The 26,919-nt window shown below is 39.3% G+C and overlaps 1 protein-coding gene across 2 annotated transcripts; it reads left to right on the plus strand.

The window, feature by feature from the left end:
- The first annotated feature begins 824 nt into the window (after nucleotides 1-824).
- Nucleotides 825-23,350, plus strand: LOC122074054 (probable alpha-amylase 2). Of its 2 annotated transcripts, XM_042638857.1 has the most exons (13): nucleotides 825-1,383; nucleotides 4,509-4,594; nucleotides 4,778-4,811; nucleotides 4,930-4,967; nucleotides 5,230-5,356; nucleotides 5,454-5,680; nucleotides 16,810-16,955; nucleotides 17,100-17,218; nucleotides 18,466-18,554; nucleotides 18,705-18,827; nucleotides 19,959-19,994; nucleotides 22,656-22,754; nucleotides 22,836-23,350. In XM_042638857.1, exons 2-13 carry the CDS (start codon nucleotides 4,577-4,579, stop codon nucleotides 23,025-23,027), a joined length of 1,248 nt encoding a protein of 415 aa, XP_042494791.1. In that variant the 5' UTR covers nucleotides 825-1,383; nucleotides 4,509-4,576; the 3' UTR covers nucleotides 23,028-23,350. The 2 variants fall into 2 exon arrangements, with proteins under 2 accessions (XP_042494791.1, XP_042494790.1); XM_042638856.1 differs by lacking the exon at nucleotides 4,509-4,594.
- The last annotated feature ends 3,569 nt before the right edge of the window (nucleotides 23,351-26,919 follow it).

The raw sequence follows: 26,919 nt of genomic DNA on the forward strand, positions 1-26,919 counted from the left end.
TTTTTTTTTTTTTTTTCGTAATTGAACTCTATGGTTTTTAAATCGGACTGTTATATATGATGTTATGTAGGGGTGTCAATTTCAGGCTCAACCCGGTAGACTTGACTGAGCCTGACCAAGACCGGCTCGTTTATAATCGATCATTCCAAGTGCATTGTGTAAGCCCAACGAGAGTTTGACTAGCCCAACTATTTACAAGCCCGACTCCTAAACTACTAGTCCGATCATTTATATGGTATATTTTGATTTTTTTTAAGGTAACATAGATATATATTGATATATTTATCAATTATTGAATGTAATTGCATATAAGTGTTTTCTAAAATTTTGATGATTTAATAAAATGATTAAAAATCTAAGACAATTAAAATCCATTTAAGTTGAAGGCTTTAATGATGCATTATTTCGCTTAAGACCTGATTGGCCGATTAGTAAAAGCCCAATTAAAGTGCGGAATTAAATTAAACGCAACTCATCCCTTAAATAGACAAGTCACGGCACAAGCTAAAAAGCCTATCAAGCCCAGCTAGGCCTGAATCGGCTGACCGAGCCCGATCGGTTGACACCCACAATGCTATGTCACATGTAATCCGAACCGAAAATATGCCCGATTCCGGTTGTACTCAGTGCGGGGTTCTGAACGGGAGGGGTAGGTGTTGTCCAGCTTTCAACTATTGGATTAGCATTTTTTGCCAGTCTTATATTAAATTGGATTCGGATCCAACAGTTCAAAATCCGATAACATTGTGTAAATGATAATAATGTTTTGACTTTGGAACCTATATGATATTCGGAAAAAATGGACTCTGCAGAAAAGGTTGGAGAATCAGCAGAAAGCCACAGAGAGAAATATTCGAAAGCTGAGAGATCCGCTCGAGGGGGGAAAAGCTTGTGGCCCTTCAAGCTTTTCTTCGCCATTTTTCACCGTCTTTCTTTTCTTCTTTCAATACGGGAAGAGTATAATAGAAAAACTGAGAGATCAAAAGCTGATGCTCTTTCCAGCTATCCTTTACTATCACCACTTTTCTCCTCTTCCTTTTTCTTCTTTCCATTTGAAACGGAAATTCGAAATTGGCGGTGGGTGCTTCGTGGATGCGTCATCTTCGAATCCTTCTCTGCCACGAACAATAGAGAAGGAACAAAACCACAATCCAATGTCCAAAATATTCAGAGAGAGAAATTGAGGCGGTGAATGGTGATCAATTTGAGCATTGGATTGCTGTCTGTCTCATGGATGGATGAGGTTCTTGATTCCCTTGGGTGGGCTCGGTCGAATTTTCAGCTTTTCTTGCTATTTAGCGGCCGAAGATGCAAGAGGAGGATTGCAATCCCGACGTCTTCGCCTCTTCTCCTTGCATTTCATCCCAGTTGAACCTTGCTGAGGTTTTTTTCTTCAAATCATTTACGTTCTTCTTCGTTTTCTCGTTGTTGTTTTCCTTGAATGGCTGCACATCTGTTCTGGCTGTCTTTTTGTGTAACGAGTTTTATTTGCTTTATCATGCCAATATTGGTATTTGGAATCAGGTTTGCTTTTTTATGCATGAAGGGGATTAGGTAACTTAGTGGATAGCTCACTTTTTAAGTTTATTAATAAGAGACAGTTAATATTGTTGTTGTTTCCTGTACAAAGTACTGTAGAACAACTTTCATGAAAATGAATATAAACAAATAACTACAGTGTTTCTGGTTTTCCCCCCTCCTTTGGGGGGAGTGGAGGTTGGGGTTTCGTTTCTAAATGTTGAAGTAATGGAGGTTTGAGCTGTGCTTGCCATTATGATGTGCTCCTGCACTATTCTGCATAAAGAAAACTGCAAATTTGGTGGCTTTGGAGGGTTTCTTAGGTTGCGTTTGTGGTAGTGATGTTCAGCAGTGAGGAGGAGGGACAACAGCCCTTCACCTATAAAGTTCCTGGTCATATGACTTTGTGAGATTCTGTCTTGTTGAGTTCCAGGTTGGGTTACCTTCTGGCAACACCAGAATATTAGAGGATGTGCCGACTTGTTAGATTGTTAAGGTCTCTATATGGTTGGTGTTCCATTCTGTTCTTTGAGACTATGCCTTCAATTCCATTCTTCGTCTCTGTTAGCCACGTCAAGTCTGGAGAAGTTAAGGTCTCTCCTTGTTGACCAAATCTTGTATGAGTTGGTTCTTATCCTGTCACATGTGTACATTCCTTATTAGTTATTGCTGTATATATGGTTTCCTTATCAAGGAATTCTGTTAGCTTGTATCAAGAAGAAACCATCTCCATCTCTATGTATACATCCACACTCATAAGTGAATGAAATCAATGTCTTAACCACTGAAATTTCCAAGTCTTTTATTGTATCAAAAGCCTAATTGACAAACATCTCTTTGTTTTCTTCTTTCTTTTAAATATGTTGTCTTCCTCTGCAACCACAAATCCTTCCGCCCCACCCACCTCCCTTGCAACAACACTAAGTCCTCTCTCCAACTTCACTAGTTTGCTTTCGATTAAGCTTGATCGTCACAACTATTTACTATGTAAATCTCAATTTCTTCCCATTCTACCAGCCATTCAGATGATTGGATATGTTGATGCCTCTCCTCCTTGCCCAACGCCGACGAATCCACTGCCCGCCGAACCAACGACCATGGTTCCCAACCCAGCATATGATGCATGGGTTCTTCTTGATCAAATTCTCTTGAGTTGGATCAACGCCACATTGTCCGAACCTGTTATGGCTCGTGTGGTCGGCTTGCAAACTTCAAAAGTTGTATGTAGCACTTTAGAGTGATTATTTTCCTCTCAGTCCAAAGCTTGCATCATGCAGCTCAGATATCAACTTCAAACCATGAAGAAAGGGTCACTTTCTATCCCTGATTACTTCAACTGTGCCAAAGTTATTGTTGATTCCCTTGCTGTAGCGTCACAACCTGTAGCAAAAAATGATTTACTTCTATATATTCTTGGCGGTCTTGGTTCGGATTATGAATCCTTCGTTACTGCAATCATGACTAGAGCTGATCTCATCTCAGCTGAAGATCTCCATAGCCTCTTGCTCAATCATGAGCTCCACCTTGATCAATTCCAATCGGTGCCGGATCAGTTCTCCATTGCTCTGTTGACCATGAGCAATCCATCGTCTCATGGATCTAAAGGACAACACTATCAAGGAAACTCCACCCGTCCCAACAATGGGAAATCTAATAACAGGTCATTTGATCACTCTTCACGTGACAGAGGCCGAAGCAAAGGACGGTTTCATAATCAAGGGTGCCATAATGATAATCACCCTGTGTGTCAAATATGCTCCAACCCAGGTCATGTAGCACTTGATTGCTACAATAGACTCAATCTTGCATATCAAGGACATCAACCTTCAAAACAGCTTGCCGCTTACAATGCGGAATCTACCACATGGTAACAGGACTCCGGCGCCATGCACCATATCACCAATGACATCTCCATTATGTCTTCATGCCGACTATTTGGGTCAAGATCGTGTTATGATTGGTGACGGTAAAGGTTTGCAAATATTACACATTAGTTCCCATCAGTTTCCTAATTCTTTGATGATGCATAATATTCTCCATGTCCCTAAAATTGCAAATAATCTATTATCTGTCTCTCAGTTTACTAAGGAGAACAACAGCTGTGTTTTTGAATTTCACCCAAATCTTTTTCTTGTAAAGGATCTAACAATAGGGAACACTCTACTCCAAGGACCAACCTTAGCCACGTCAAGTCTGGAGAAGATAAGGTCTCTCCTTGTTGACCAAATCTTGTATGAGTTGGTTCTTATTCTGTCACATGTGTACAATCCTTATTAGTTATTGCTGTATATATGGTTTCCTTATCAAGGAATTCTGTTAGCTTGTATCAAGGAGAAATCATCTCTATCTCTATGTATAAATCCACACTCATACGTGAATGAAATCATTGTCTTAACCACAGAAATTTCCAACTCTTTTAGTCTCCCTAGTCGCAGTCTCAGGAGTAAGCCCAGGCTGAAGATCATTTATTCAGAGGATGAGTCAGTGGTTTGCCACTTGGAAGTGGGTTACTTTTGGATATGGCAGTCCTTTAAGTCGGTAAACTCTAGTCTTGATACCCCATACCAGGCTAAAGAACTGGCTGGTGAGTGGCATATAATGGCCAGATCAATCTCTACTTATGGTAAGCTTCAGTCTGAAAGTTCTTTGCCATGTAGATCAACACTCTTTCTTTGGCTCCATTTGACGAAAGAAGCCAATATTTGATCACTTAAAATTACATTGGGAAGGATATATTCGTGGTGATCCATGAAATTTGACAATGTGGTCTAAACGAAAGCATCTCCTATCTATCTAATGGCTGGAATGATCACATTATCCCTCCTCACGGCTCAAATCAAGCCTAATGAAAGCATGGTTACCTTGACCATGATTTGTTTGTCAGAGTTTCTTGTTTTCTTCCAAAGCTTTTGTTCTTTATGTTACCTACTTTTGAGTTTTGTATGGATTCACTGAAAGAAGTTTTTACGTGAGGGTAATTGTGGATGCAGGGATTTTTCATTGTTGTGGACCTCATTCCATCTAGATTTAATTTCTGTACAATTCAACTTGATTTGAAATGGGTAACCTGAACAATGTATGGATCTTACCTCTTGTTCTATTTCTTGTCCCTGTTTGCATGTTTTATCGTAACGATTTCTAGTGTTAAAAAATTATCTTTTCATCTTTGAATATCTTAGCTGGTTATATGTTATGATTGTGAGGGGTTATTCGCTTGTTACACTCACTTGCTTTAATCTTGCCTTGTTTTATAATACAGGGTTATGATGACAGTGCTCAGGGGACGGATCTAGGTAATTCTTCCTGAAATATCCTTCGCTCTCCTACTTCCTTGATATCATGTTATAGTTACTTTATGTATCACAGATATTGTGGTTGCTAATTGCAGTATGCTTTCTGACCCATTTACAGGTGCAGTGATACGGAGTGGAAGAGAAATGTTTTTCCAGGTGACTCGTGCTAAGATTATTTTAACTCCTAACAGTGACCAGTAAAATGCATTCCTGTTCAATCATACTGGTTTGAAGTACCTTATTTATGAAACTCTTTAACTATGTGATTAGAAGAAAATATGGGAAATTACTTGGTCTCTAAGCATTTAGAAGCATATGCAGTCTACGACTAACCAGTCTTATAGCATATCTTACTTCTTACTGCTTACCTGCTATACATTGGAAAGTCTGTAATTCTCACTAAGATATGGGGTATAAGGCTTTCAACTGGGAGTCTCATAAGCATGATTGGTGGAGAAATTTAGAGAGAAAGGTTCCTGATATTGCTAAATCTGGATTTACATCAGCATGGCTGCCACCTGCAACTCATTCCTTTTCACCAGAAGGTTTGCAGAATAGCAATTCCATAGAGTTATTGTTCTGTTTTCTGCTTCCTGCTTGTTTTATTATTTTTAATTTTAATCTGCATGTTTTTATTTATAGGCTATCTACCACAAAACCTTTATTCACTCAATTCTGTGTATGGATCTGAGCATGCATTGAAAGCTTTACTTCAAAAAATGGCGCAGTACAAAGTTAGAGCAATGGCTGACATAGTTATTAATCATCGAGTTGGGACTGTCAAGGGGCATGGGGGGATGTATAATCGTTATGATGGAATTCCGCTATCATGGGATGAGAGAGCTGTTACATCTTGTACTGGTGGAACGGTAAGTATTATCGTCTAGTTATATTGCAATATTTTGTCACCTTTGAATTGTCTAGTATGAGAATATGTAAACTTTTATATTTCATTCTCATGAGAGTTAAACTACAAAGATTCTTGAAGGTACTGTGAAGACCTGAAAATTATATCTGAATGTTTAAACAGAAATCTACATACTTTTGTATTGGAAGTTTGCTTTGGAGGTTTTCAAGTTTTTCACTTACCATTGGTAGATATTCTTATATTTCTTTGAACAGCATATAGGAAGGCATTGCTTGAGATATTTTACTTTAAAATGATAACTCTCTTTTTATTTAGTTTCAATAAGTAGTTTGGAGATTTTATTAAGGAGGAAAAACTTCTCATCCAGCCACCATAACCCTGGAAGCATTGTTCTAAATCTTGGTCCAAACTTAAAGTTTCAACTAAGACATATCTGTTTCGCTGCTTTCGCAGCAACCTGAGATGATACCATGGGTCGAAATTGTAACGTCCCAGATTCCGCATGGTTTCAACTGAATCCTGGTTGAACCAAAGGTATAGAATCCCCAATTTCTGTCGAAACATGTCTATTTCAACAAGTTTTGATAAAGAAGGAGGATTTTCACTGGTTTCGACCTTCTGGAGGTGTTTTTTGCCCAAAAATACTTCCAATAGGTTCTGACCAAGACTTGGTTGAACCGAAGGTATAGAATCCCTAATCTCTATTGAAACTTGTCTGTGTCAACAAGCTTTGACAGAGAAGGAGAAGCTTTTCTGGTTTGACCCCTTGGAGGTGTTTTTTTTGGCCCAAAACTTGTATTTTTTGCCGAAAAAATACTCTTCATTGAGCACTTCTTTCTTGCATTCTCATACACATTCAACCCTTATAGAGTGTGGGTTGTCTACTTGGAGCTTGAAGGTAATAACTTTTTTTCCCCAAATCCAATTTGTTGGATGACCACTAATGCAGGAGTAGATTACAAGAAACTACCCCAGCAGTTTTATAACCCCAAACAATACAAATAGGAGCAGGAAACAAAGAAATAAGACCATCAAATAAACCCTCAAGGATACAATACCAATACAGGAGCAAAATCAGCCCAAAACCCAACCCGATAGGAGAGAGAAAGACTTGCTATAGAGCTGGAGAGAGAGAGGTGCGGCCAGGTCTATAGGAGTCCGATTGAGCTGCACTATTGGGTGTAGATAGTCCCTAGTGAGGGTACAAAAACCCCCATAGTTGAGAGGATTCTGACGGCTGGTTGTGAAATTACAAGCTTTCTTGATTTTCTGACCTAGGAGAAATAATCGCAGGTTTTAGGAGAGAGAATCAATTCTGGTTTGTAACTTGGACAGATCTAAACGACTAAATACTCACAACAGTTGTATACTTCAACAACAGTAACTTTAGGATAAAATAGAAAGCTTTAGACAAGAAGAAACAAAGGGAAAAGTGGGAGAGGAGCAGCTGTCTCATCCCGGGCTTCTCACCCACAGCTATCCCGACTGTTCTAAGCAATTGACTGCAATTATTCTTTATTCAAATATGCAATTATGAGTACATAAGCTCCTCTATTTATAGAGGGCAGAATAGTAATCAAACTAGTACTAGGAGCTAGTTTCCCAATAGGACTAGACACTCCTACTACAAATAGGAATTCAAAATTAGACTAGGAATAATAAACCCATGTGGAAAACAAATAGTCCTAGGACAATTTGGACTCGACATACCACTTACTCAACTCAATGGGCCCAATGGCTCACTAATTAATAAAAAACACCTACTAATTATTCCCTTAGCCGATGGGCCCAATTAACCTTTATTTGTACTTAGCCACTCAAGTGGACCAAGTAGGGGTTTGGCTAGCTTCTTGGCTGGACCCGAGCCATTCAGGGGACTAAGGTTGGACCCTTCTTCCTCTCATATTTCCTTCCATAATGTGCATCTACATCAGCTCCCCTTTTCTTAGAATCATTCAACTCCGATGAATGGGTAAGGGACATGTAGTGCTCATAGAGGTCCGTGTCAAGGCATTGAAAGTCACTGGCATGGATCCAAGCACAATCCTCTCGTGGTCGATCTTTCCATTTGATGAGGAAGGAGTAGTACCCTTTGCCCCCACGAATTGTGGTGAACTTGTTGTCAAGAGCATCTTCGATGACATCATCTTTAGGGTTTGCAAATTGAGGAAGTTTGGGGGTGTGTTCAGTGTCACCGTCATCAGAATGGTGTCCCAAATAAATTGTCAGATCCGCTACATTGGAGACATTGTTGATCTTCAGAGTAGGAGGTAGCTCTAGCATGTAAGCATTTGTGCCAATGCGCTTCAAGACCTTGTAGGGACCCATGTTCCGAGGATGGAGCTTGTGCACTATACCAGGAGGAAACCTCTCAGGTGGAATTCGAACCATTACTACATCACCAGGTTAAAATTCCATGTAGCGACGATGTCAATTGGCAGTTGCTTGTTATCTGTCATTGCTAACAGCGATGCGACGACAAACATCTGCATGTACCTCAGTGATGTGTCTAAGGAACTCATCAGCTTCCACACTAATACGGGCCTGAGGTGGCAAAGGTACCAAGTCAACCGGTCGTTGAGGCTGCAATCCAAGGACAATCTCAAATGGTGTACGACCTGTGGTGCGGTTGACGGAACTATTATAGGAGAATTCAGCAATATCCAGTATAGATGGCCATGTATTTTCATAGTCTCGGACTAGACATCGGAGTAAGTTGCCAAGACTTTTGTTTAGCACTTCAGTCTGTCTGAGGATGGAATGCAGTGGAGAACTTGAGTTTAGTATATGTTTTCAGCCATAGGGTCTTACAAAAGTAGCTCATGAACTTGACATCCCTATCTGAAACAATTGTCTGTGGTAGACCATGTATGCGCACTATCTCTTTGAAAAAGAGTTTGGCCAAGTGACTTGCATCAAGAGTCTTCTTGCACGGGATAACGTGTGCCATATTGGAGAAACGATCTACTTCCACAAATATGGAATCATACATTTCCCGTGTAGGTGGTAAGCCTAGGACAAAGTCCATGCTTATGTCTTGCCAAGGTGTCTGTGGAACGGGCAGCGGTGTGTACAATCTTGTATTCTTCTTTTCTCCTTTGGCAAGTTGACAAGTGCGGCATCTTTGTATCACATGTTGCACATCCTTTAAGAGTTGGGGCCAAAAGTATAAGTCTTTCATCATGGAGTATGTTTTGTCCTTGCCAAAGTGTCCGCCCATTCCTCCTCCATGTAGCTCTCGAATCAAGTGATGTCTCAAAGAGGTTTTTGGGATGCAGAGACGAGTGCCTTTGAAAAGATACCCATCATGTATAGCAAATTTGTCATCCCGTTCTCCTCCTTGTAGGTTGTTGAATACTTCTGAAAAATCAGCATCACTAATGTATTCCTCTTTGATGTGTTTCACTCCTACACTTTATACTGTGAAGGTGTTCATCATCATTACCTTTCGACTAAGTGCATCAGCCACTTGATTCTCCTTCCTAGCTTTGTACTTGAGAGCAAATACGTATCCTTGCAAGTATGAGATCCATTTAGCGTGCCGATCACTAATGGTCTTTTGTGAGTGCAAGTATTTATGTGCTTCATGATCCGAATAGTGCACGAACTCTTTGCCAATTAAGTAATGCCTCCAATGCTTGAGGATTTGAACAACGGCATAGAGTTCTAAATCATAGGTAGAATACCTTCTTTTTGTATCATTCAACTTTTCACTATAGAAGGCAATCGGATGGCCCTCTTGTATAAGCACTCCTCCTATCCCAACATGGGATGCATCAGTAGCCACTTCAAACATAAGATCAAAATTGGGTAGTCTAAGCACTGGTGCTTCTGTCATATTTTGTTTGATCAAGTTGAAAGCTTTAGTGGCTGCCGGAGTCCATTGAAATGGGACTTTTCTCCCTTTTGTGCATTCTGTAATTGGGGCTACAACTACGCTGAAATTTCTGATGAATCGTCGGTAAAATGAATCAAGACCGTGAAAGCTACGAACCTCGGTGAAGGTCTTTGGAATAGGCCAATCAACGACACTTTTTACCTTCTCCGGATCAGCTTCTATGCCATGTGAAAACACAATAAAACCAAGAAAGATGACCTTGGACAGTATAAAGGAACATTTCTTTAAGTTGATGTACGACTTTTCTGCCCGTAGTACTCTCATGAGTCATGACACATCTCAGATGCTCCAAGTGTTCATTTTGTGCTTTGCTGTATATTAGTATGTCATCAAAGTACACTACGAGAAATTTTCCGATGAAAGGTCGTAGTACATATGTCATCACCCTCATGAAAGTGCTAGGTGCATTGGTGAGGGCAAAAGGCATAACCTTCCACTCATACATGCCTTCTTTTGTTTTGAAGGCTGTTTTCCATTCATCCCCTAGACGGATTCAAATTTGATGGTAGCCACTCCATGGATCAATCTTTGAAAAGATGGAGGCTCCTGTCAACATGTCAAGCATATCATCCAAACGAGGAAGAGGAAATCTGTACTTTACCGTGATTTTGTTAATGGCCTGGCTGTCAATGCACATACGCCATGATTCGTCTTTCTTTGGTGTCAATAAGGCTGGTACTGCACATGGACTCATGCTCTCAACAAACCCTTTCTTTAATAAATCATCCACGTGTCTCTTGAGCTCGGCATGCTCTGTAGGACTGAGACGGTAAGTGGGAAGATTAGGGAGTATTGACCTAGCACGAGGTCAATGGCATGCTGAATATCCCTCATCAGTGGTAGTTTATCAGGCAATTCCTCTGGCACCAAATCTGAAAAATCAGCAAGTAATTGTTTGATTTGTGGGGGATGTTTTACCGCTATCATTGGTTCAGCAGCCTTGGTAACAAGAGCTATGATTAGGCTGGTTTCTTCACTAATGGTCAGGAATTCTCTATGGGGCAGCACGCATAGCTTGTTCTCCACCGTGTTCTTCTTGCTGAAATTTTCTTTGTACAGTTGCTTTTTTTGCTCAATGGTTGTTTTGGAAGAGGTCTTAGCAAAATTCTTTAAGACATGTTGTCTCCTTAGTTGGGTAGCCCTTAACTTATCTTTTACCTGAGGTATGTTGAGTGGGTTTAGAATAAATGGTTTGCCTTTGTGATCGAAGATGCATTGGTTTTTAGTACCTCCCACTAGCACATTGTTGTCATATAACCAAGGCCTTCCAAGTAGTACATCAGTGAGGACCATAGGGATGATATCACACCATATACTTTCTTCATAATCTGAGACCTTCAATGGGACTGAATTCTGTTGAGTTACAGCCATGGTGTTGTTGTCTAGAAGAGATACCTTGTATGGCTATGGATGGGATTCAGTCTTAATCTTTTCGTCAATGACGAAGGCCTGAGATATCACATTCACACAACTTCCACTGTCCACAATCACTTGAGCTTTGTGAGGTCCACTAGACATTAAGGTGTAGAAGATATTGTGCCTCCTCCAGTCTTTACCCTTAGTTTCAGACACTAGGATTCTTGTAACCACATTGACATAAGCATGAGGATCATCATTCTCTGGTGCAAGCTCATCTTCCAGTTCATCCTCCTCTCCTTCAACTGCAACATTAACAATCCAATTATCATCCTGAGGTTCATGGATTTGTAAATCCGGATTGGATTCGATGGCATTGATGACAAAGTTGGATCGTCCCCTTTTAGGGCAGAATTTTGCCGTGTGTCCAGTCTTTCCACAACTGAAGCATGTCACAGATCTACTCTCCCTTCCCATTGGAGCCTTCCCTTTATCCTGTGTATCTTGTGGAGCTCGGGTAGGAAATCCAGTGGGTTTGGTTGGTACATAAGGCTTTTTGTTGTCAGTCGACTAGATGTACCTTCTGGAGGTTGTTTTGATCAGATCCTCTGCTTTTAGTGATTTTTCAAAACAAGTACTTAAGGAGGGTATCTCAATCACACCAAGCTACTCTCGAATGTCATATCTTAACCTCAGTTTGAAACGGGATATGAGCAGTTCTTTTTCTTCTTTATAGGCACCTGTTCGTGAAAGCAGTTTATTAAAACGATCAATATAATCTCCTCCAGTCATAGTACATTGCCTAAGAGTATTCAGCATGTCGTAGAGCCGACGTCGGTAGGTGGGTGGTAAGAATCTATTGTTAAGGATAAATTTCAAGTCTTTTCAATTGTGAGGCATTTGACGACTGCGGGTCAACCTATTCTGTTAATTCCTCCACCACTCCTTAGCTCCACTAGTTAACTTAGTGACAACTAATTGGATTTTCCTTTCTTCAGGCATACGGTACCACCGGAAGTAGTCATCAAAGGAAGTTACCCAGTCTTGGTAGTAGAGGGGATTGTGCCTCCCATTGTACTCTTTCAATTCTAACTTGACCTTGTACGTATTGTCAGGCTGATAAAGCTGATTGTCATATTCATCATACTCATCATTCTGAACTGGGGCATTCCTTCTAGGTTGCATAGTGATTCTTTTGGGAACATTACCAATGCAATTAACAACAGGTTGAACATTAGTTTGGGCAACAGTTGGTTAGGTGTTAGAGTGGGCAGCAGTACGCAGGAGTAGATTACAAGAAACTACCCCAGCAGTTTTATAACCCCAAACAATACAAATAGGAGCAGGAAACAAAGAAATAAGATCATTAAATAAACCCCCAAGGATACAATACCAATGCAGGAGCAAAACCAGCCCAAAACCCAACCCGATAGGAGAGAGAAAGATCTGCTATAGAGCTGGAGAGAGAGAAGTGCGGCCAGGTCTGTAGGAGTCCGATTGAGTTGCACTCTTGAGCGTAGATAGTCCATAGGGAGGGTACAAAAACCCCCGAAGTTGAGAGGATTCTAACGGCTGGTTGTGAAGTTACAAGCTTTCTTGATTTTCTAACCTAAGAGAAATAATCGCAGGCTTCAGGAGAGAGAATCAATCCTGGTTTGTAACTTGGACAGATTTGAACTTCTAAATACTCACAACAATCGTATACTTCAACAGCAGTAACTTTAGGATTAAATAGAAAGCTTTAGACAAGAAGAAACAAAGGGAAAAGTGGGGGAGGAGCGGTTGTCTCGGCCCGGGCTTTTCACCCACAGCTATCCCGGCTGTTCTAAGCAATTGACTGTAATTATTTTTTATTCAAATATGCAATTATGAGTACATAGGCTCCTCTCTTTATGGAGGGCAGAATAGCAATTAAACTAGTGCTAGGAGCTAGTTTCCCAATAGGACTAGACACTCCTACTACAAAAAGGAATTCAAAATTGGACTAGGAATAATAAACCTATGTGGAAAACAAATAGAGTCCAAAGACAATTTGGACTCGACATACCACTTACTCAACTCGATGGGCCCAATGGCCCATTAATTAATTAAAAACAACTACTAATTATTCCCCTTGCCGATGGGCCCAATTGACCTTTATTTGTATTTAGCCACTCAAGTGGACCAAGTAGGGGTTCGGCTGGCTTCTTGGCTGGACCCTTCTTCCTCTCATATTTCCTTCCATAATTTGCATCTACATCAACCACACTAATAGACATGGTAGATTTGTTTCAAGTTTTTATGTGCTCGATAGAATGGCCCGATTTATGTTTCATAGAGTTGGATTATCTTTTAGGTTTTTAATTATTTATTGAACAATAATTTTCTGCCATCATTTTTTTTTTTTTTATTTAAATAGGGTGAATATGTGATGGATGGAGTTCAAATTAATATTTGTTAGACATTGTTGCCAATCTATGGCGAGACGGAGTTTGAATCTTTTTACTGGGTAAGATAAAAAAAAAAAAGTACCTGGTTTCGGTTGAAACCTGCCATATCTCTGTTTTAGGCCTTACCACAACTGGTCTTGAAACCGAGATTAGAACTTTGCCTGGAAGTGCATAACTTGACACTATCTAGAGGAAAAAAAAAATTTCCTAGAGTCATTCTTGCTCTTATCTGGCCATGTGAAACAACAGAACAAATCAAACTGTCATTGGAAGTTAGTAAATTAGAATATCAGATGTCCATAAGTGGGGGTGTGTGCACACATACACGCGCAATTAAAAGAAAAAAAAAGGTGCAGCATACGTCTCCCACTTGACGATTGCTTTGCCTAGGTTATATAAAAAATATGAAGAGAAAAGCCAAACAGCATTCCTCTACAGCCTCTAACATAATCTATTGAAACTACATTCAAGGGAACAAAAGAAAAGTAGGCTGAATATTTGCAAGGCTTCCTCACTCTTGCCATTTAATCCAAAACCTCATTCTTCTCATCATGTAGTTTTAGAAATCCCAATTGACATGATCTTATGCCCGTTAATCCTTTGCATGGATCCTTGCACTCGTCCTTGCTTGGAATCTCCATGTAGCCGACCCCATCATGTTGGGATAAGGTTTTTGGATGTTGTTGTTTGTTTGACAAGGAAGGCACCATACTTCTTCAAATTTTATAGTTTTATTACCTATAGGAATGCTAGTCATTCTTTGCCTTTCTTTTAGAAATGCTCCTTGGACTGAGAGAGGTCACAAGACATTCTAGAGACAAGCACCTTAGAGAAGATCCAATGCGATTCTTATCAAGCATGTAAACTGGTAATCTTTCACCTAGCACCTTCTTTCTTCAGAATAAGTGAGAAAAAAAATCAAATTAGTGGCATACTGCAAAGTAGTGATTTCGAAGAATTGTTGAAAGATCAGGATCAGATCTGCTGATACATATCCCAGAATGCTATAGCATGTGAAAACTCATCAAGAACTAGAATAAGATTCCTTACTGGCTCACTATCTGCCGTATTCAGTTCAACCTCTATGATCATCTGTAATGAAGTCAAATAAAAGACCATCCATCTTTGATGGTTGGCAAAAGATTCATTGTAAAGACCTTCATGGAACTGAACTGCAACTTCTGAGATCTCATTCTTGTATTCTAACCAGAACTCATCACTTTTGCTTACAATTGATTCTCTTTGGCTGGGGTCCATCTTATGGAAGAAGGTGATATTATTATCACCTACTTAAGTCAACTAACACTGGGTTTCTCTTTTGAACCTATCTCTTCCATCAGAACTACCATTTCAGGTTCTTTTAGAGCTTGCCTAGTAATCTTTTGTCTTCCATTGCACCATTCTTCTCCTCCTTCAAGTGCAAATCTTCTATGCCATTCAGTAGTTCAGACTCTTCTATTGTTTATCATCCAAAACTTCTACCTAGTTGAATCCATCAACTTTGCCTTCAATTTAATATATATATATATATATATATAAATATATATATTTTTTTAATCTATGAGGATAGTCACAGCAGTTCCATCAAATTGAAACAGAATCCACAATCTTCAAATGATTAGACCATTCAAGTAGCTGTGCAAGTGACCATATAGGAACTAGTCTGAAGTTGGCTTGGAAAGATCATCTAGAGAAATTGGTTGTATATAGTGTCCAGAATATCCAACACTAGGAATTCCCCCAAGTAATGCATAAAGGGAATTCTCTCCTCTCAGTTTCAGACCTCTGGCCCTTAATGCCATTTCCTTCTCTATTGGCAATGGCCAATCCACCTCCCTTTGGATGGACCCCTGGCACCCTTCTGGTATTCTCTCCTCTCTAGTCACTTCTAGGACCATCTATTCCTCTGGTCTCCTAAATCCTCCCTTGTCTCCTCTATTATCTCCCCCCTTGGGTGGTCCCCCCCTCTCCCCCCTCTTGCGGATCTCTGGTCCTCCCTCCCTCCCTCCCTCCCTCCCATTCCCCCTGGTCACCGAGGTAGAGACAAATGCGTTTGGCTCCCCTCTTCCACTGGGTTGTTCACCTCCGCCTCTGCTTGGTCCTTTGTTAGATCCTATGGCCCTATTGTTCCTTGGCGAAATCTCGTCTGGTTCAAGGGCCACATTCCCCGACATAGTTTCACTGTTTGGAGATGTCTCTCCGATTGCATCCCAACCCAATCCTTCCTCATTCACCGTCACATCCCAGTTAACTTATCCTGCTGTCTCTACCCTCTTGGCTCGGAAGATATCTTCGATCTTTTCTTCCACTGCCCCTTCTCCTCCTTGGTCTGGAAAACTATCCTATCTTGTTGCTGGCCCTCTAGGAGACCTATTCTCCCCTTTGATTGGGAATGGATTTGGATCGATATGACATTTGCGGGCTCGTCCGTCTGTAATATCATTGAAAAACTTGCCTTCTCTGCTGCCATCAATCACCTTTGGATGGAGCGTAACATCCGTAGATGGTCATCCAACTCCCGCTCTTCGGATAGGATTTGGATTGCCATCTTCTTTGATGTTTCCTCCAAAATCCAACCCCTCCCCCTCCATCCCGTCCCTAACTCCCTTAGAAATAGGCTTATCCTTGCCTCCTGGAATCTTCCCATTGATACCATCCCCCATACTTGAGTTCCCCTCCCCCCCCCCCCCCCCCCCTTTCTTTTCCCTTCCCAGGCTGCTGGTTTAATTTAGGCTCCTTCAGCTGCTGATGGTTTGATTTTGTTGCCTTTGTTTTGCTCCCTGTGGGGTTTGCTCTTTGTTGCTTAATGCCCTCCCCCGCAACGCAATCCCGATCCCTCTTCCCCTTGTATTTTCATTCTTCCTCTCTGTTGGTAATAATTTATGTTTATTCATCCAAAAAAAAAAAAAATGCATAATGGGAATTTCCATTTCAACTGGACTCAGAATGGTTGTTATTGTACTTTATGTCTCAAACTAGATGGTTGACAAAGTATTACCAGTTACTATCTATTATGGAAGCATTACAATTTATTGTATCCTCACACTTTTAAAAAGTTTAAACTAATATCTTGACATGGCTATTAATGAATAGCCACTGCATTTTCTGTGGATATGGTAAATGTGTCTTTAATTAGCTGTTGAATCTATTGGTCTTCATGATGTAATACTCTTGTATTTTATATAAGAAGAAACAGACGCATGACATTCCTTACTTTCTTCTTTTCCCTATTGTTCCTTCTTTTATTTATTTATTTATTTTTTACTTTGGTGACTTTGGGTGTAGAAGTGAAGAACATCTGGTCATTGAAGAATTAAATCTGCCTGTATGCATAATGTTGCCATCTGTAAATTTGAAATTTCACTGACATTTACATGGGTTTAACCTATACATATGGATATTCATGATACTGCTTGGTTATTTCAATACTGTTAAATGCTCTTCCAGGGTAACCGAAGCACTGGAGACAACTTCCATGGTGTTCCTAACATAGACCACACCCAACATTTTGTTAGAAAAGACATCATTGGATGGCTCCATTGGCTTTGCAATAGTGTTGGCTTCCAAGATTTTCGTTTCGACTTTGCAAGAGGGTAAATTTGTGGTCTCAATTTCTTCTTCTTCTTCTTCTTCTTTTTTTTTTTTTTTTTTTTTTTTTTTTTTTTTGCATTCCTTAATTTGGAAATCAGTTTTTTATTGTGTGCTCAAGATTTGTCTTATTCCATGTTCATTATTAGTTATGCGGCAAAGTATGTGAAGGAATACATTGAGGGGGCAAGGCCAATATTTTCTGTTGGGGAGTACTGGGATTCTTGCAGCTACAGTGCCCCAAGTTACCGCTTGGACTACAATCAAGGTATCCTAGTTTTAATAAGAGTTAGTTATTTATTGGAAAATAGAAAAGCTTTCATTTATTCAAATGACCCCTTGTAGGACTGAGATCTCTTCACCATAAGATATTGGAACTTATTGCAGTTTGTGCTATGTTGGTTTTAAGTATCAGATCTAACAATCTACTATATTTTTATTAAAGATAAAGCAGGGAAGTTCAAGTTGGTTTCAATTGGTAAATGTAACTTTACAGTTGAACTTAGATTATATGTCGTAGTAGCCAGTAAACCATGGGTAGGTCCCATTAATGGCAGACTAATGCTGTACAAATGATTAACTAGCATAATGTTCCCCACAAAGAAGAAAGTAAATTGGTATGATACAAGCTTCCAATAGGGGGCACCCTAGATTTTAACTAACTTTATCCGTCACCACCTTTTTTTCTTTTCTGCCGAAATTTTTTTTTTTTTTTTTTTTTTTTTGGGGTGAATAATGACCGCAATTTTAGTATAAGGTAGAGGCCACTTTAATGCAGTCACTTGTGTGCTCAGCTAGTAATGATGCCCAGTGCAAAGAAAATTCATAGAATTCATTTTGATGATCAACCAACTGGTTGACTTTTGGCCTTTACGATCTCCTATAGTCTTTCAGGTGGTCGCTCTATGTTGTTGTTTGTAGACTGTATTGGTTAACCAGATGTTAGAGAATCTGCTCATATCTTCGAACCCATCCGTGATCTGCTTGCCTATTCTCACCTGAAAAGATGAGCAAATAATGGTGCAATGCTTTGCATGCCCATATGAGCAAGGTACATTTCTAGATGACCTTGTTGATGTACGACCCACACATACATGTCTATCTTTTGCTTCTAATGTGTACAAAAGATTTATGCTACTAATTCAATTTTTGCATATTCTATTAAACTGTTTTTGCTTGCATTTAAGGTGTCTTATATTCACCATCATTGGTGGATAGGCCTTGGTTTTTTTTTTTCCCCATATGATTTTACTAGTTTTTGCTTTCACTTGAGTAGTTTTGTATACTTATGGAGGGACGGTCACATCAATCCATATGAGATTCCCATGTCTATATTTCTACATAAGGTTTGTGTGCATAAAAGTCTGTGAATGTGGTGGGTCAAAATACTTTTAGATTTGCCTTATCTTATATGGATTTTCTAATTTCATAGACTGGATAAATTCTGTATGTGCATTTGTATCTAATTATCTATGCCTATTCTCTTCTCTGATAGTGGTGTAATCCCACATGCAGACAGTCACAGGCAACGGATTATAAATTGGATTGATGGCACTGGACAGCTTTCTGCTGCGTTTGACTTCACAACAAAGGGGATTCTTCAGGTATCTGATTGAAGATTTGATATATATATATATATATAGCAATGGACTTGTGCTTACCTTCTTGAGAGTAATCTTTACCTAGCTTCTAAAAGTATGGATTCTTTAAGAGGGGGGGGGGGACATGAACCTAAGATATCTCTCACTATGCAGGAAGCAGTTAAAGGAGAACTATGGCGTTTGCGTGATCCTCAAGGAAAGCCATCTGGTGTAATGGGATGGTGGCCTTCAAGGGCTGTGACGTTCATTGATAACCATGACACTGGGTCAACACAGGTACTTCGTGGATTTTGATCATCTTCATGGCATAAGGCCAAAACAATGGGGGAAAGCCATCTTCTTTGCCTCTGACGCATGCAGGCTGTTGTAAAACACATGCAGTCTGTTTGGTGCTCTGTTGATTGCATCTTAGAATTATGTTGTGGCAACAAAAATTGACTTGATTGCATAAACCTTACTGATCCTTCTATTGCCATAAGAAAGAGAAGAAAAGGGGGGGTGGGGTGGCGTAGAGGGGAGGTGGAACATTTATTCAGGTAAAACTCTATATGATCATATGGTTGGTACCGTCTGATTAATTTTTTTTTTCCAAACTAGAAGATCTCCTAATTGATGGTACAGTGTTGCTATGAACTGTGAGACAGTTGCTCAGAGCATTGAAATAATTTGTTCATCCAAACAGCCCAATCATAGGTCATTACTGTACATGATCAAAGATCATTTAGGCCGGACAACATATCAAGGAAAAGCATCTCTTACATTTAGTTTTATCTTTAAAATTCTTAATTTCTTGTGACTTCGTCATGCAGACCAAAAGGCTCTTGGACTATGCACTGCTGGTCCCAGTTACCTAGGCTCTGCCCATTTTGATGGTGGAGACGAAACCCTTTCTGATCTATAGAGCTCAGACTGTTTGTCGTGACAACATGTCAGATTTTGAGCTTAACCTGAATCTGACTGATCTTGATGGGGCATGATCATGATTGGGTTGGCTGGGGACTGGAGATAATGTTGAGAAATTCAATAGGGAAATTTATAAATTGTAGAAAGGTTGTAGATGTATGAGTTACAAGTGCTTAATATTAATGATACCCATTATTTGGCATAACCTGAACCATCAAATGAAACCCAAAATCCAATCGAAACCTGATAGGCCTACCAACCCAACCCATTTTAGGTGGGATGGGTTGGTACAGGTTACCCTTTTGACCCTCTTATACCAATCCTATGGAACAATTGCCCTCAGTCCTTGTGACAGTTGTTCCTCATACAGAGATCTCTTGTTGCAAAATATTGTCTCTTTTGAATCCCATACTTATATTTTCTTGTAACACATTCCTCAAGTCATCACTGAATCTTTGAGTATAAACTTTCTTTGCTAACTCCATTGTTGCTTCATTCTTACAGGCTCATTGGCCCTTCCCATCTAGTCACCTTATAGAGGTATGTACTTTTGCTTTTGCAGACAACCTCTAGTTAACATAGACCTGTTTGTCTAGTTCATTACATCTGTCTATGGTCCTGTGCTATTCATGAATTATTGTTATATATAATTCTTGCTGAGCATAAAAGTTTATGTTTACTAATCTACTAATCCAACTTTTAATTTAGAACTTCTCGCACTTAGAGTGTGCAAGAATTACTGTTACTTTGATTATTCTCTTGGATGAGTTCCTCAGGGTTCAGTGCTTCCTTGGTTCTGTATTGTTTTCTGTTTTCACCTTTTCTTTAATAGATTGCACATGAATTATGTCTGTTTTTGTATGCATCATTTCTTGAAACCTATCACTTGGAAAAAAATTTAAAATAGAAATACTTACATGAATTACACTTCTGGTTCTGCTGGAGCTTCTGTCCTTTCATTGTGGGTTGTGGTAGGGCCTGGGGCCCTGCATCTTGGTTTTTATTAGGGTTGCTCTGTTTTTCCTCTGTAAGGGCTGTTTCCTCTGTTTGATTTTCTGTTGATGTGCTGTTACTCTCCTTTTCTTCTTTTCTCCTGTATGTTGCTCATCCTCTTTTCCCCTTGACACCCTAAAATTTTAGATTTTTTAAAGAGGATGGTCATTGTGGGAAGGAGTATTTATCATCAGAGTGTTCATATTTTGGTCCTCTTCCCCACAGCCCTCACCAAAAAAAAGAAAAAAAAAGAGAGCAACCCAGTGCACGAGGCTCCCGCTACTGCAGGTCTGGGAGGAACAAATGTGCGCAGTGTTACCTCCTGCACTGTTTCCAACTCACCAAAGTATCCTTGAAATTCATTTTTGGGATTTTCCAAATATGACTTCCACACACTCTGTTGGTTTTTAATACATGTATTTGTAGCTACTAATGAAGGAAAAAAAAAAAAAGTTATCCTTACCACCTGCTTCGTAGGAGAAGCTGTTTCCAACACACCCCACGCCCCCCCCACCCCCCCCCCCCCTCCCCAAAAAAAAAAAAAAAAAAAAAAAAACTTGAAATTCATTTTTGGGATTTGCCGAACATGACTTCCACACACTGTTGGTTTTGAATACATGAATCTGCACGTGCAACATAGGTACTAATGAAAATGAGATGGTTGATTCCTGTTATAACCATAATTATAATCAAGGAGAATCGATTTATTACTTATTTTAAAATTGCAATACATAGGCCTTAATTGTTGAGTCTCAGTTCTTTAGGTTTCACAAAGTCCGGCTCCTTAGTCCCTTGTTTGATTCTACTACTTATAATTAATTGTCATGGGAAAGGATTATATAGAAATATGAGAAGAGGGGTGGTTGAGATTTGATGTTACAAGGGAGATGAGGAAACCACTTAATGTTACAAGGGAGATGAGAAAACATACCAGTGGTTAAATTGTTGGCTGATGAAGTTGAATTCTGAATCCTTGTACCAAAACCCAAGATACGTTTCTTGGCTTGGTTGTCATCTTAAAGTATTCGGCCAGTTTTGCAACCCAAGTCTATGATTTGAAACCCCTAGAGACTTAGTTCTGCTAACATTTAAAAAGAATAAAATAAGTTAAGTTGTATGCTGTTATCCTTTTTTATCATTGCTGTTCCCTGGTTTCAGATTTGTGGGAATAATGCCTGTAACAGATGACAATTTGTGTTTTAGATGCGGATGGGATACTTATCCCAAATTGAACCATTTGGTGTCTAGGGAGAGCCCAATATTGTATTTGGTTGAATGATCCCACCAATCTATGTCCAGTACCGAGTACATGTAATTCAATTACGTTGATGGTAGGGAGTAGAGCCCATACAAATGCAATAAAGATTATGCCACTGACACCTGACTAACTAATATGTAAGTCTTAGGGGGTTTCATTCAGTTAAGAAGTGCCATATAGAGAAGCCATGCGTTACATAGATGAGGATGTTAAAATGGATGTGTGGCAAAACTAGGAATGATAAAGTAAAAAATGAACGTTTTGTTGTGGATCCGAGAAAGTCGTTTGAGGTGGAATGGCCATGTTCAATGGAAGCCTAGAAACGCCGTAGTAAGGAGGAGTGATTTGATTCTGATTGAAGGAGCTAAAAGAGCTAGGGGTAGGCCTAAAATAACTATAGGAGAAGTTGTGAGAAATGGCATGCATAGTCTAGGTCTTGTCCTAAGTAAGACCTCGGATAGAGCCTATTGGAGGCCAAGGATCTATGTTCCGACCTCATTTAGATGAGATTCTCTTGACTTGCTAGGTTGTGCCTCTTTCTTCTTACTTTTATTTGATTTGATTTGATTTCTCATATTATATTGTTACCTCAGTTTTCCCTTTTGTGTGTTGCTTTAATCCATGTAGCCAAACCCATTTAGTTGAGATAAGGCTCAGTTTGCTGTTGTTTGTGAGTGATAACCAGCCAATTTAGCAGTACAGATTACAGAACTAGTGCATATTATAGATTTAGACCATTATTTGTGACCATTCTAGGATATCAATTATAAGGCACCGTTATATAACACTAATGCATTGGTTAGCTGTAGAATATTATGATTTGGATCTTTGAAGATAATGTATTGACTGATATATTACTACTGTTATAAGATCTTTATCATTTTTTTTTTCAGTTTCTCATGGTATTCTTTAAATTTTCCCATGGTTTGTGTTGCCACAAAATTGTGCAGGGTTATGCATACATTCTGACACATCCAGGATTACCCATGGTCTTTTATGACCACTTCTATGATTGGGGTGACTCCATACACAACCAAATCGTGAAGCTGGTATTCTAACTGAACATATCCACTCACAAGTCATCATTTTGAGCTGAAGTTTACTAACTGATCTCCTTGAATATTCTGCAGATGGATATTAGGAGATGTCAAGGCATTCAAAGCCGATCTTCAATAAGGATTCTGGAGGCCCAACCCAATCTCTACTCGGCCATCATTGGTGATAAAGTTTGCATGAAGATAGGCGATGGTTCTTGGTGCCCAGCTGGTAGAGAGTGGACACTAGCAACTAGTGGTCACAGATATGCAGTCTGGCACAAATGATGTTCCATAATAGCTACATAGAGAGTTGTATAGTATCAAGGATCTTTGTATTAATAAAGTGGGAAAGGGATAGGCACACCACCCACGCGACACCAACGAGGGCATGAGACAGGGATCATACAAGATGGCCAAGGGAGTCATTTCGAAGGGGAAAAGAGAGAGTTTGCAGTGGTATACAGTGGTGTGCCCAACCTTCTAATAAAGTTGATGTGCTTCTAATTCCCATATAGAAAATGTATTACCGTGGTCAGTTGTTAGACTGACTGGTAAAAAGTTTGTTGGAGATTAAAATAACCACATGCCAATGATTACGAAAGGTGAAATAGGGTAAAGAGTTCTACCAAAGAAATTTCAGTCTTTTCCTTGTCAACGCCTAACGCCTCCCCACACTGCCCACTGCCCACTGCCCACTGCCCTCTGCCCTCTGCCCTCTGCCCTCCCCTAGCTTGCCGCCTTCCCCATCCCACTCCTCTCTCTCTCTCTCTCTCTTTCTTTGTCCTTCCATCACTTCAGCCACTTCATTTCTCAATGCTATCTAGTAGGTATGATAGAGCTTTAAATCACCCAACTAACCAACCAGACTCGACCGATTCATGGTTGTTCTTGCTTATACGCATATATCATCATCATTGATCATGAGCATATTAAACCATTGAAATATATATGAAGGGATAGTCTATATATTAATGGGATGATGTCTATTACTTTTTTACTTTTTAATTAGGCTTTACGAGAACAATCGAGAGAGAGAGAGAGAGAGAGAGAGAGAGAGAGAGTTTGGGATTCTGGGATGAAAAAAAAAACAGTTGATGCACAAGAGCTCACAATAATGAAAGATTTGACGATTTTCAATGCATAGAGAACAGTGCAATTAGCAGCAGTAGTCTCACTAGTCCCATCTGTGCCACTTATCATCATCATCGCCCCAAACAGCTATATGACAAAATAGATGGGAGATAAAAAAATGAAATCTATATAATCAAATTAAAAATCTATTCCTAAAAGGCTGCATACAAGTGCGAGGAAAGTAGCCGAACTTTTTAGTTTCTACTTTTTATACGAATATTTTGGATTTTGATTTTGATTTTGATTATGATAGGAAATCCTCACAATGCCCAGTAGGCGGATCACTTTTCCACATTCTTCATATTTTATGTTTGGAAAATATTTTATGTCGGGGAACGTGGTCTACGTTAACATTTAAAAGATATTTTTTAATAATTTTTTCACCATACTTAATTATTAATATGTTCTACGTTAATATTTTATAAGAATTTATGATAGTTTGTAGATAATTAGTACAATTTTTCATTCCTGTTAATTTTTTTTAGAGTTTTCTCCGTCAAATAAATAAGGCCTAAATGGAGGATCTAAATTTGACGATGAATGGAGTGTAGTTTCTCATCAATTGCAAATAAAAAAAAAAAATGTAATGAATGATTTGAGGAGTCGGATGAGATTGGTCAACATTGATTGATTCGGTATTGGTCCAATTCGAATGCTTGTGACTTGGATGGTCGAAGAAGAGAAAAATTCAGATCCTTTGCTTCTTAAGATGTGTTTGCCAACTAAGCTCCATCTTGGGTTTTTTCGTGGATACCTGATAGTACGACTACTATTGCACCCTCACTTTGACTGAGGATTATTGAAGTCGTTCTATTGTATGGTGTGGATTTGAAACGGTTGGGATTTACAATTTCAAGTTGGTTGTTTTTCTTTCATCAAAATGAGCTTCTAGCTCAATGGCAAGCAGCTAGACAGTTAGGTTTAGTCTAAGAAAAAATTTTTTTTTTCCAACCAAAAGTCTGTGCCTAACTTATAAGATGATTGATAGGGCAAATGGATTTGAATGTAGTTATTGTGGGAATTTATCTTTTTAGTCACTGAAGTGGGATTTTTAGTCAACCTCAACCTACCATATTATTCGAACTTGAAGTAATGATAAGAATTCATAGCACCATAGTAATCCTTCTGCATGAATCAGGAATACATGGAATTAGAGTCGACTCATATCAAAATGATACTATCTTTAATGTTTTTAAATGTTCCTCATTTGTGCAATTAGGTTGGCCATTACATTTATACCTCAAAGATAAACCAACTCCCAATCACATAAGATATACTCCAATATGTGATTACACAAGAAAATCCAAAGACTATACTCATTATGAGACATAGAACATTAGATATATAAAGATATTTAGAAGAGCAGAACATAGAGTAAGGGAGAACAGAAAATCACATGTTAATATCCTTGGTCAAATTTTAAGATTGTCTTAGAATATATAATCAACGTACCATTTCACATATAGCCATATAGGTATATCTGTATATAAACAAATGTGTTTTAACGGATATAAGTGTTCTTATACAAATATATAAATGACTACATATATATATATCCACACCCCTCCACCGTACGAGAGTTATTTTAAAACGTTGACACAACAAAAATAAATCCAACAAATCATCAGCTGACTGAGAAGTGAGGCAACTGCATGTGCTTCTTCCTAAGCTCTCACAATCAGTTTTCACTATCAGACAATCGAAAAATTCAGAGATTGATTCAAGCATTCCACTGTGCATTGCCAAAGCCTTTTTACCCAAAAAAAACGATTGCCAAAGCCTTACCCAATAAAACAAAATAAAAAATTATAAGGGTTCAGAAATTGCCTCACCAACATGGTCCTAGTGATCTGTAATAATAATTTCAACACTTCATTCATAGCCATCTTTCCAGACCACTATTGAGAGAAAACAATCAGTCAATATCACGTAAGACTCTTGGGGAAGGACCAGCTGATAGACCCGCGGCCACCCGCCCCCGGGGGTGTGAGGGGTTGAGGGTGACAGTGGGTGGGTGGGTCCGAGAGAGGGAGAGAGGGAGAGGGAGAGGGAGAGAGAGAGAGAGAGAGAGAGAATCCCATGGGAAACGCAGAATTTCGGCCAACATCGATTGCATCGCCGACTGACGATACTCTTGAGTTTCTCGAGACTAAAAAGAAGATTTTAAAGTCACTCGGTCGGATACACGAGAGACTTTTAAATGTGGGCATGTCCCTTTCACACTGTCACTTAGGGGTGTCGATCGTTCGGGTTGGATTAACCTAGGTTGGACTTAGTCGGGTTTAATTATTTAAAAACTTGAAATAATGAATGTTCGTTTAAGTAAATAGGTCATGCTTTTGAGGCATGGTATAGTTTGTAATCAAATCATCGATTTCGGGTTTTAATCTGGTTACCTTAATCAAGCCACGGATCTATTTAAGTCTAAATGAACACCCGATAGGTTAACTACATGCATCTTGAACTGAATGCTCATTTAATAAACGTGTCAAACTATAAATGTATCGGACTCGATCGAACCTATGGATACAGGTTCAGAGTTGACACCCCTAGTCTCACTCACTCATCTTGAATCTTGATCACTATCATATCCCTTGATAAATTACGCTTTCCCATCAATCTAATGGTCCAGAATATTCCACAATATGATTGATTGGAGCTTAGGCATCAGTCATGAGAGTGAAAGGGGGAGGGGGAGAAGCAAGCATTCAATTGTAGGGAGAAAGAACAATCCCATCTGAATTCTGATTCTTACTATTATGATTATTATCGCAACTCTCAGTATAATTACTTATTACTCTCTCTCTCTCTCTTACTTATTATGGATAGATGTTGCCTTGTCACTCCCACTCCATTTCAGTTCTCGTCTCGTCTCGTCTCTCTGCACTTTGCAAGCGTGCAAGTTTCAACCCACTCAGGTCTCTCTCTCTCTCTCTCTCTCTCTCTCTCTCTCTCTCAGACATTTACTACACCCATTACTAGAGAGAGCCCCCACTCTATCTTTCTGATCAGATTTATTCTCTCTCTCTCTCTCTTTTTCTCTCAT

Source organism: Macadamia integrifolia, chromosome 3 (genome assembly GCF_013358625.1).
Source record: "Macadamia integrifolia cultivar HAES 741 chromosome 3, SCU_Mint_v3, whole genome shotgun sequence".
Lineage (NCBI taxonomy): Eukaryota > Viridiplantae > Streptophyta > Magnoliopsida > Proteales > Proteaceae > Macadamia > Macadamia integrifolia.

Bases quoted from the DNA above. Each gene is read 5' to 3' on its own strand.
- LOC122074054 (XM_042638856.1), top strand. From the start codon at position 1,309: ATGCAAGAGGAGGATTGCAATCCCGACGTCTTCGCCTCTTCTCCTTGC. The intron at 4,968-5,229 runs GTGACTCGTGCT...ATGGGGTATAAG, and splicing joins GAAGAGAAATGTTTTTCCAG to GCTTTCAACTGGGAGTCTCA. The intron at 5,681-16,809 runs GTAAGTATTATC...ATGCTCTTCCAG, and splicing joins CATCTTGTACTGGTGGAACG to GGTAACCGAAGCACTGGAGA.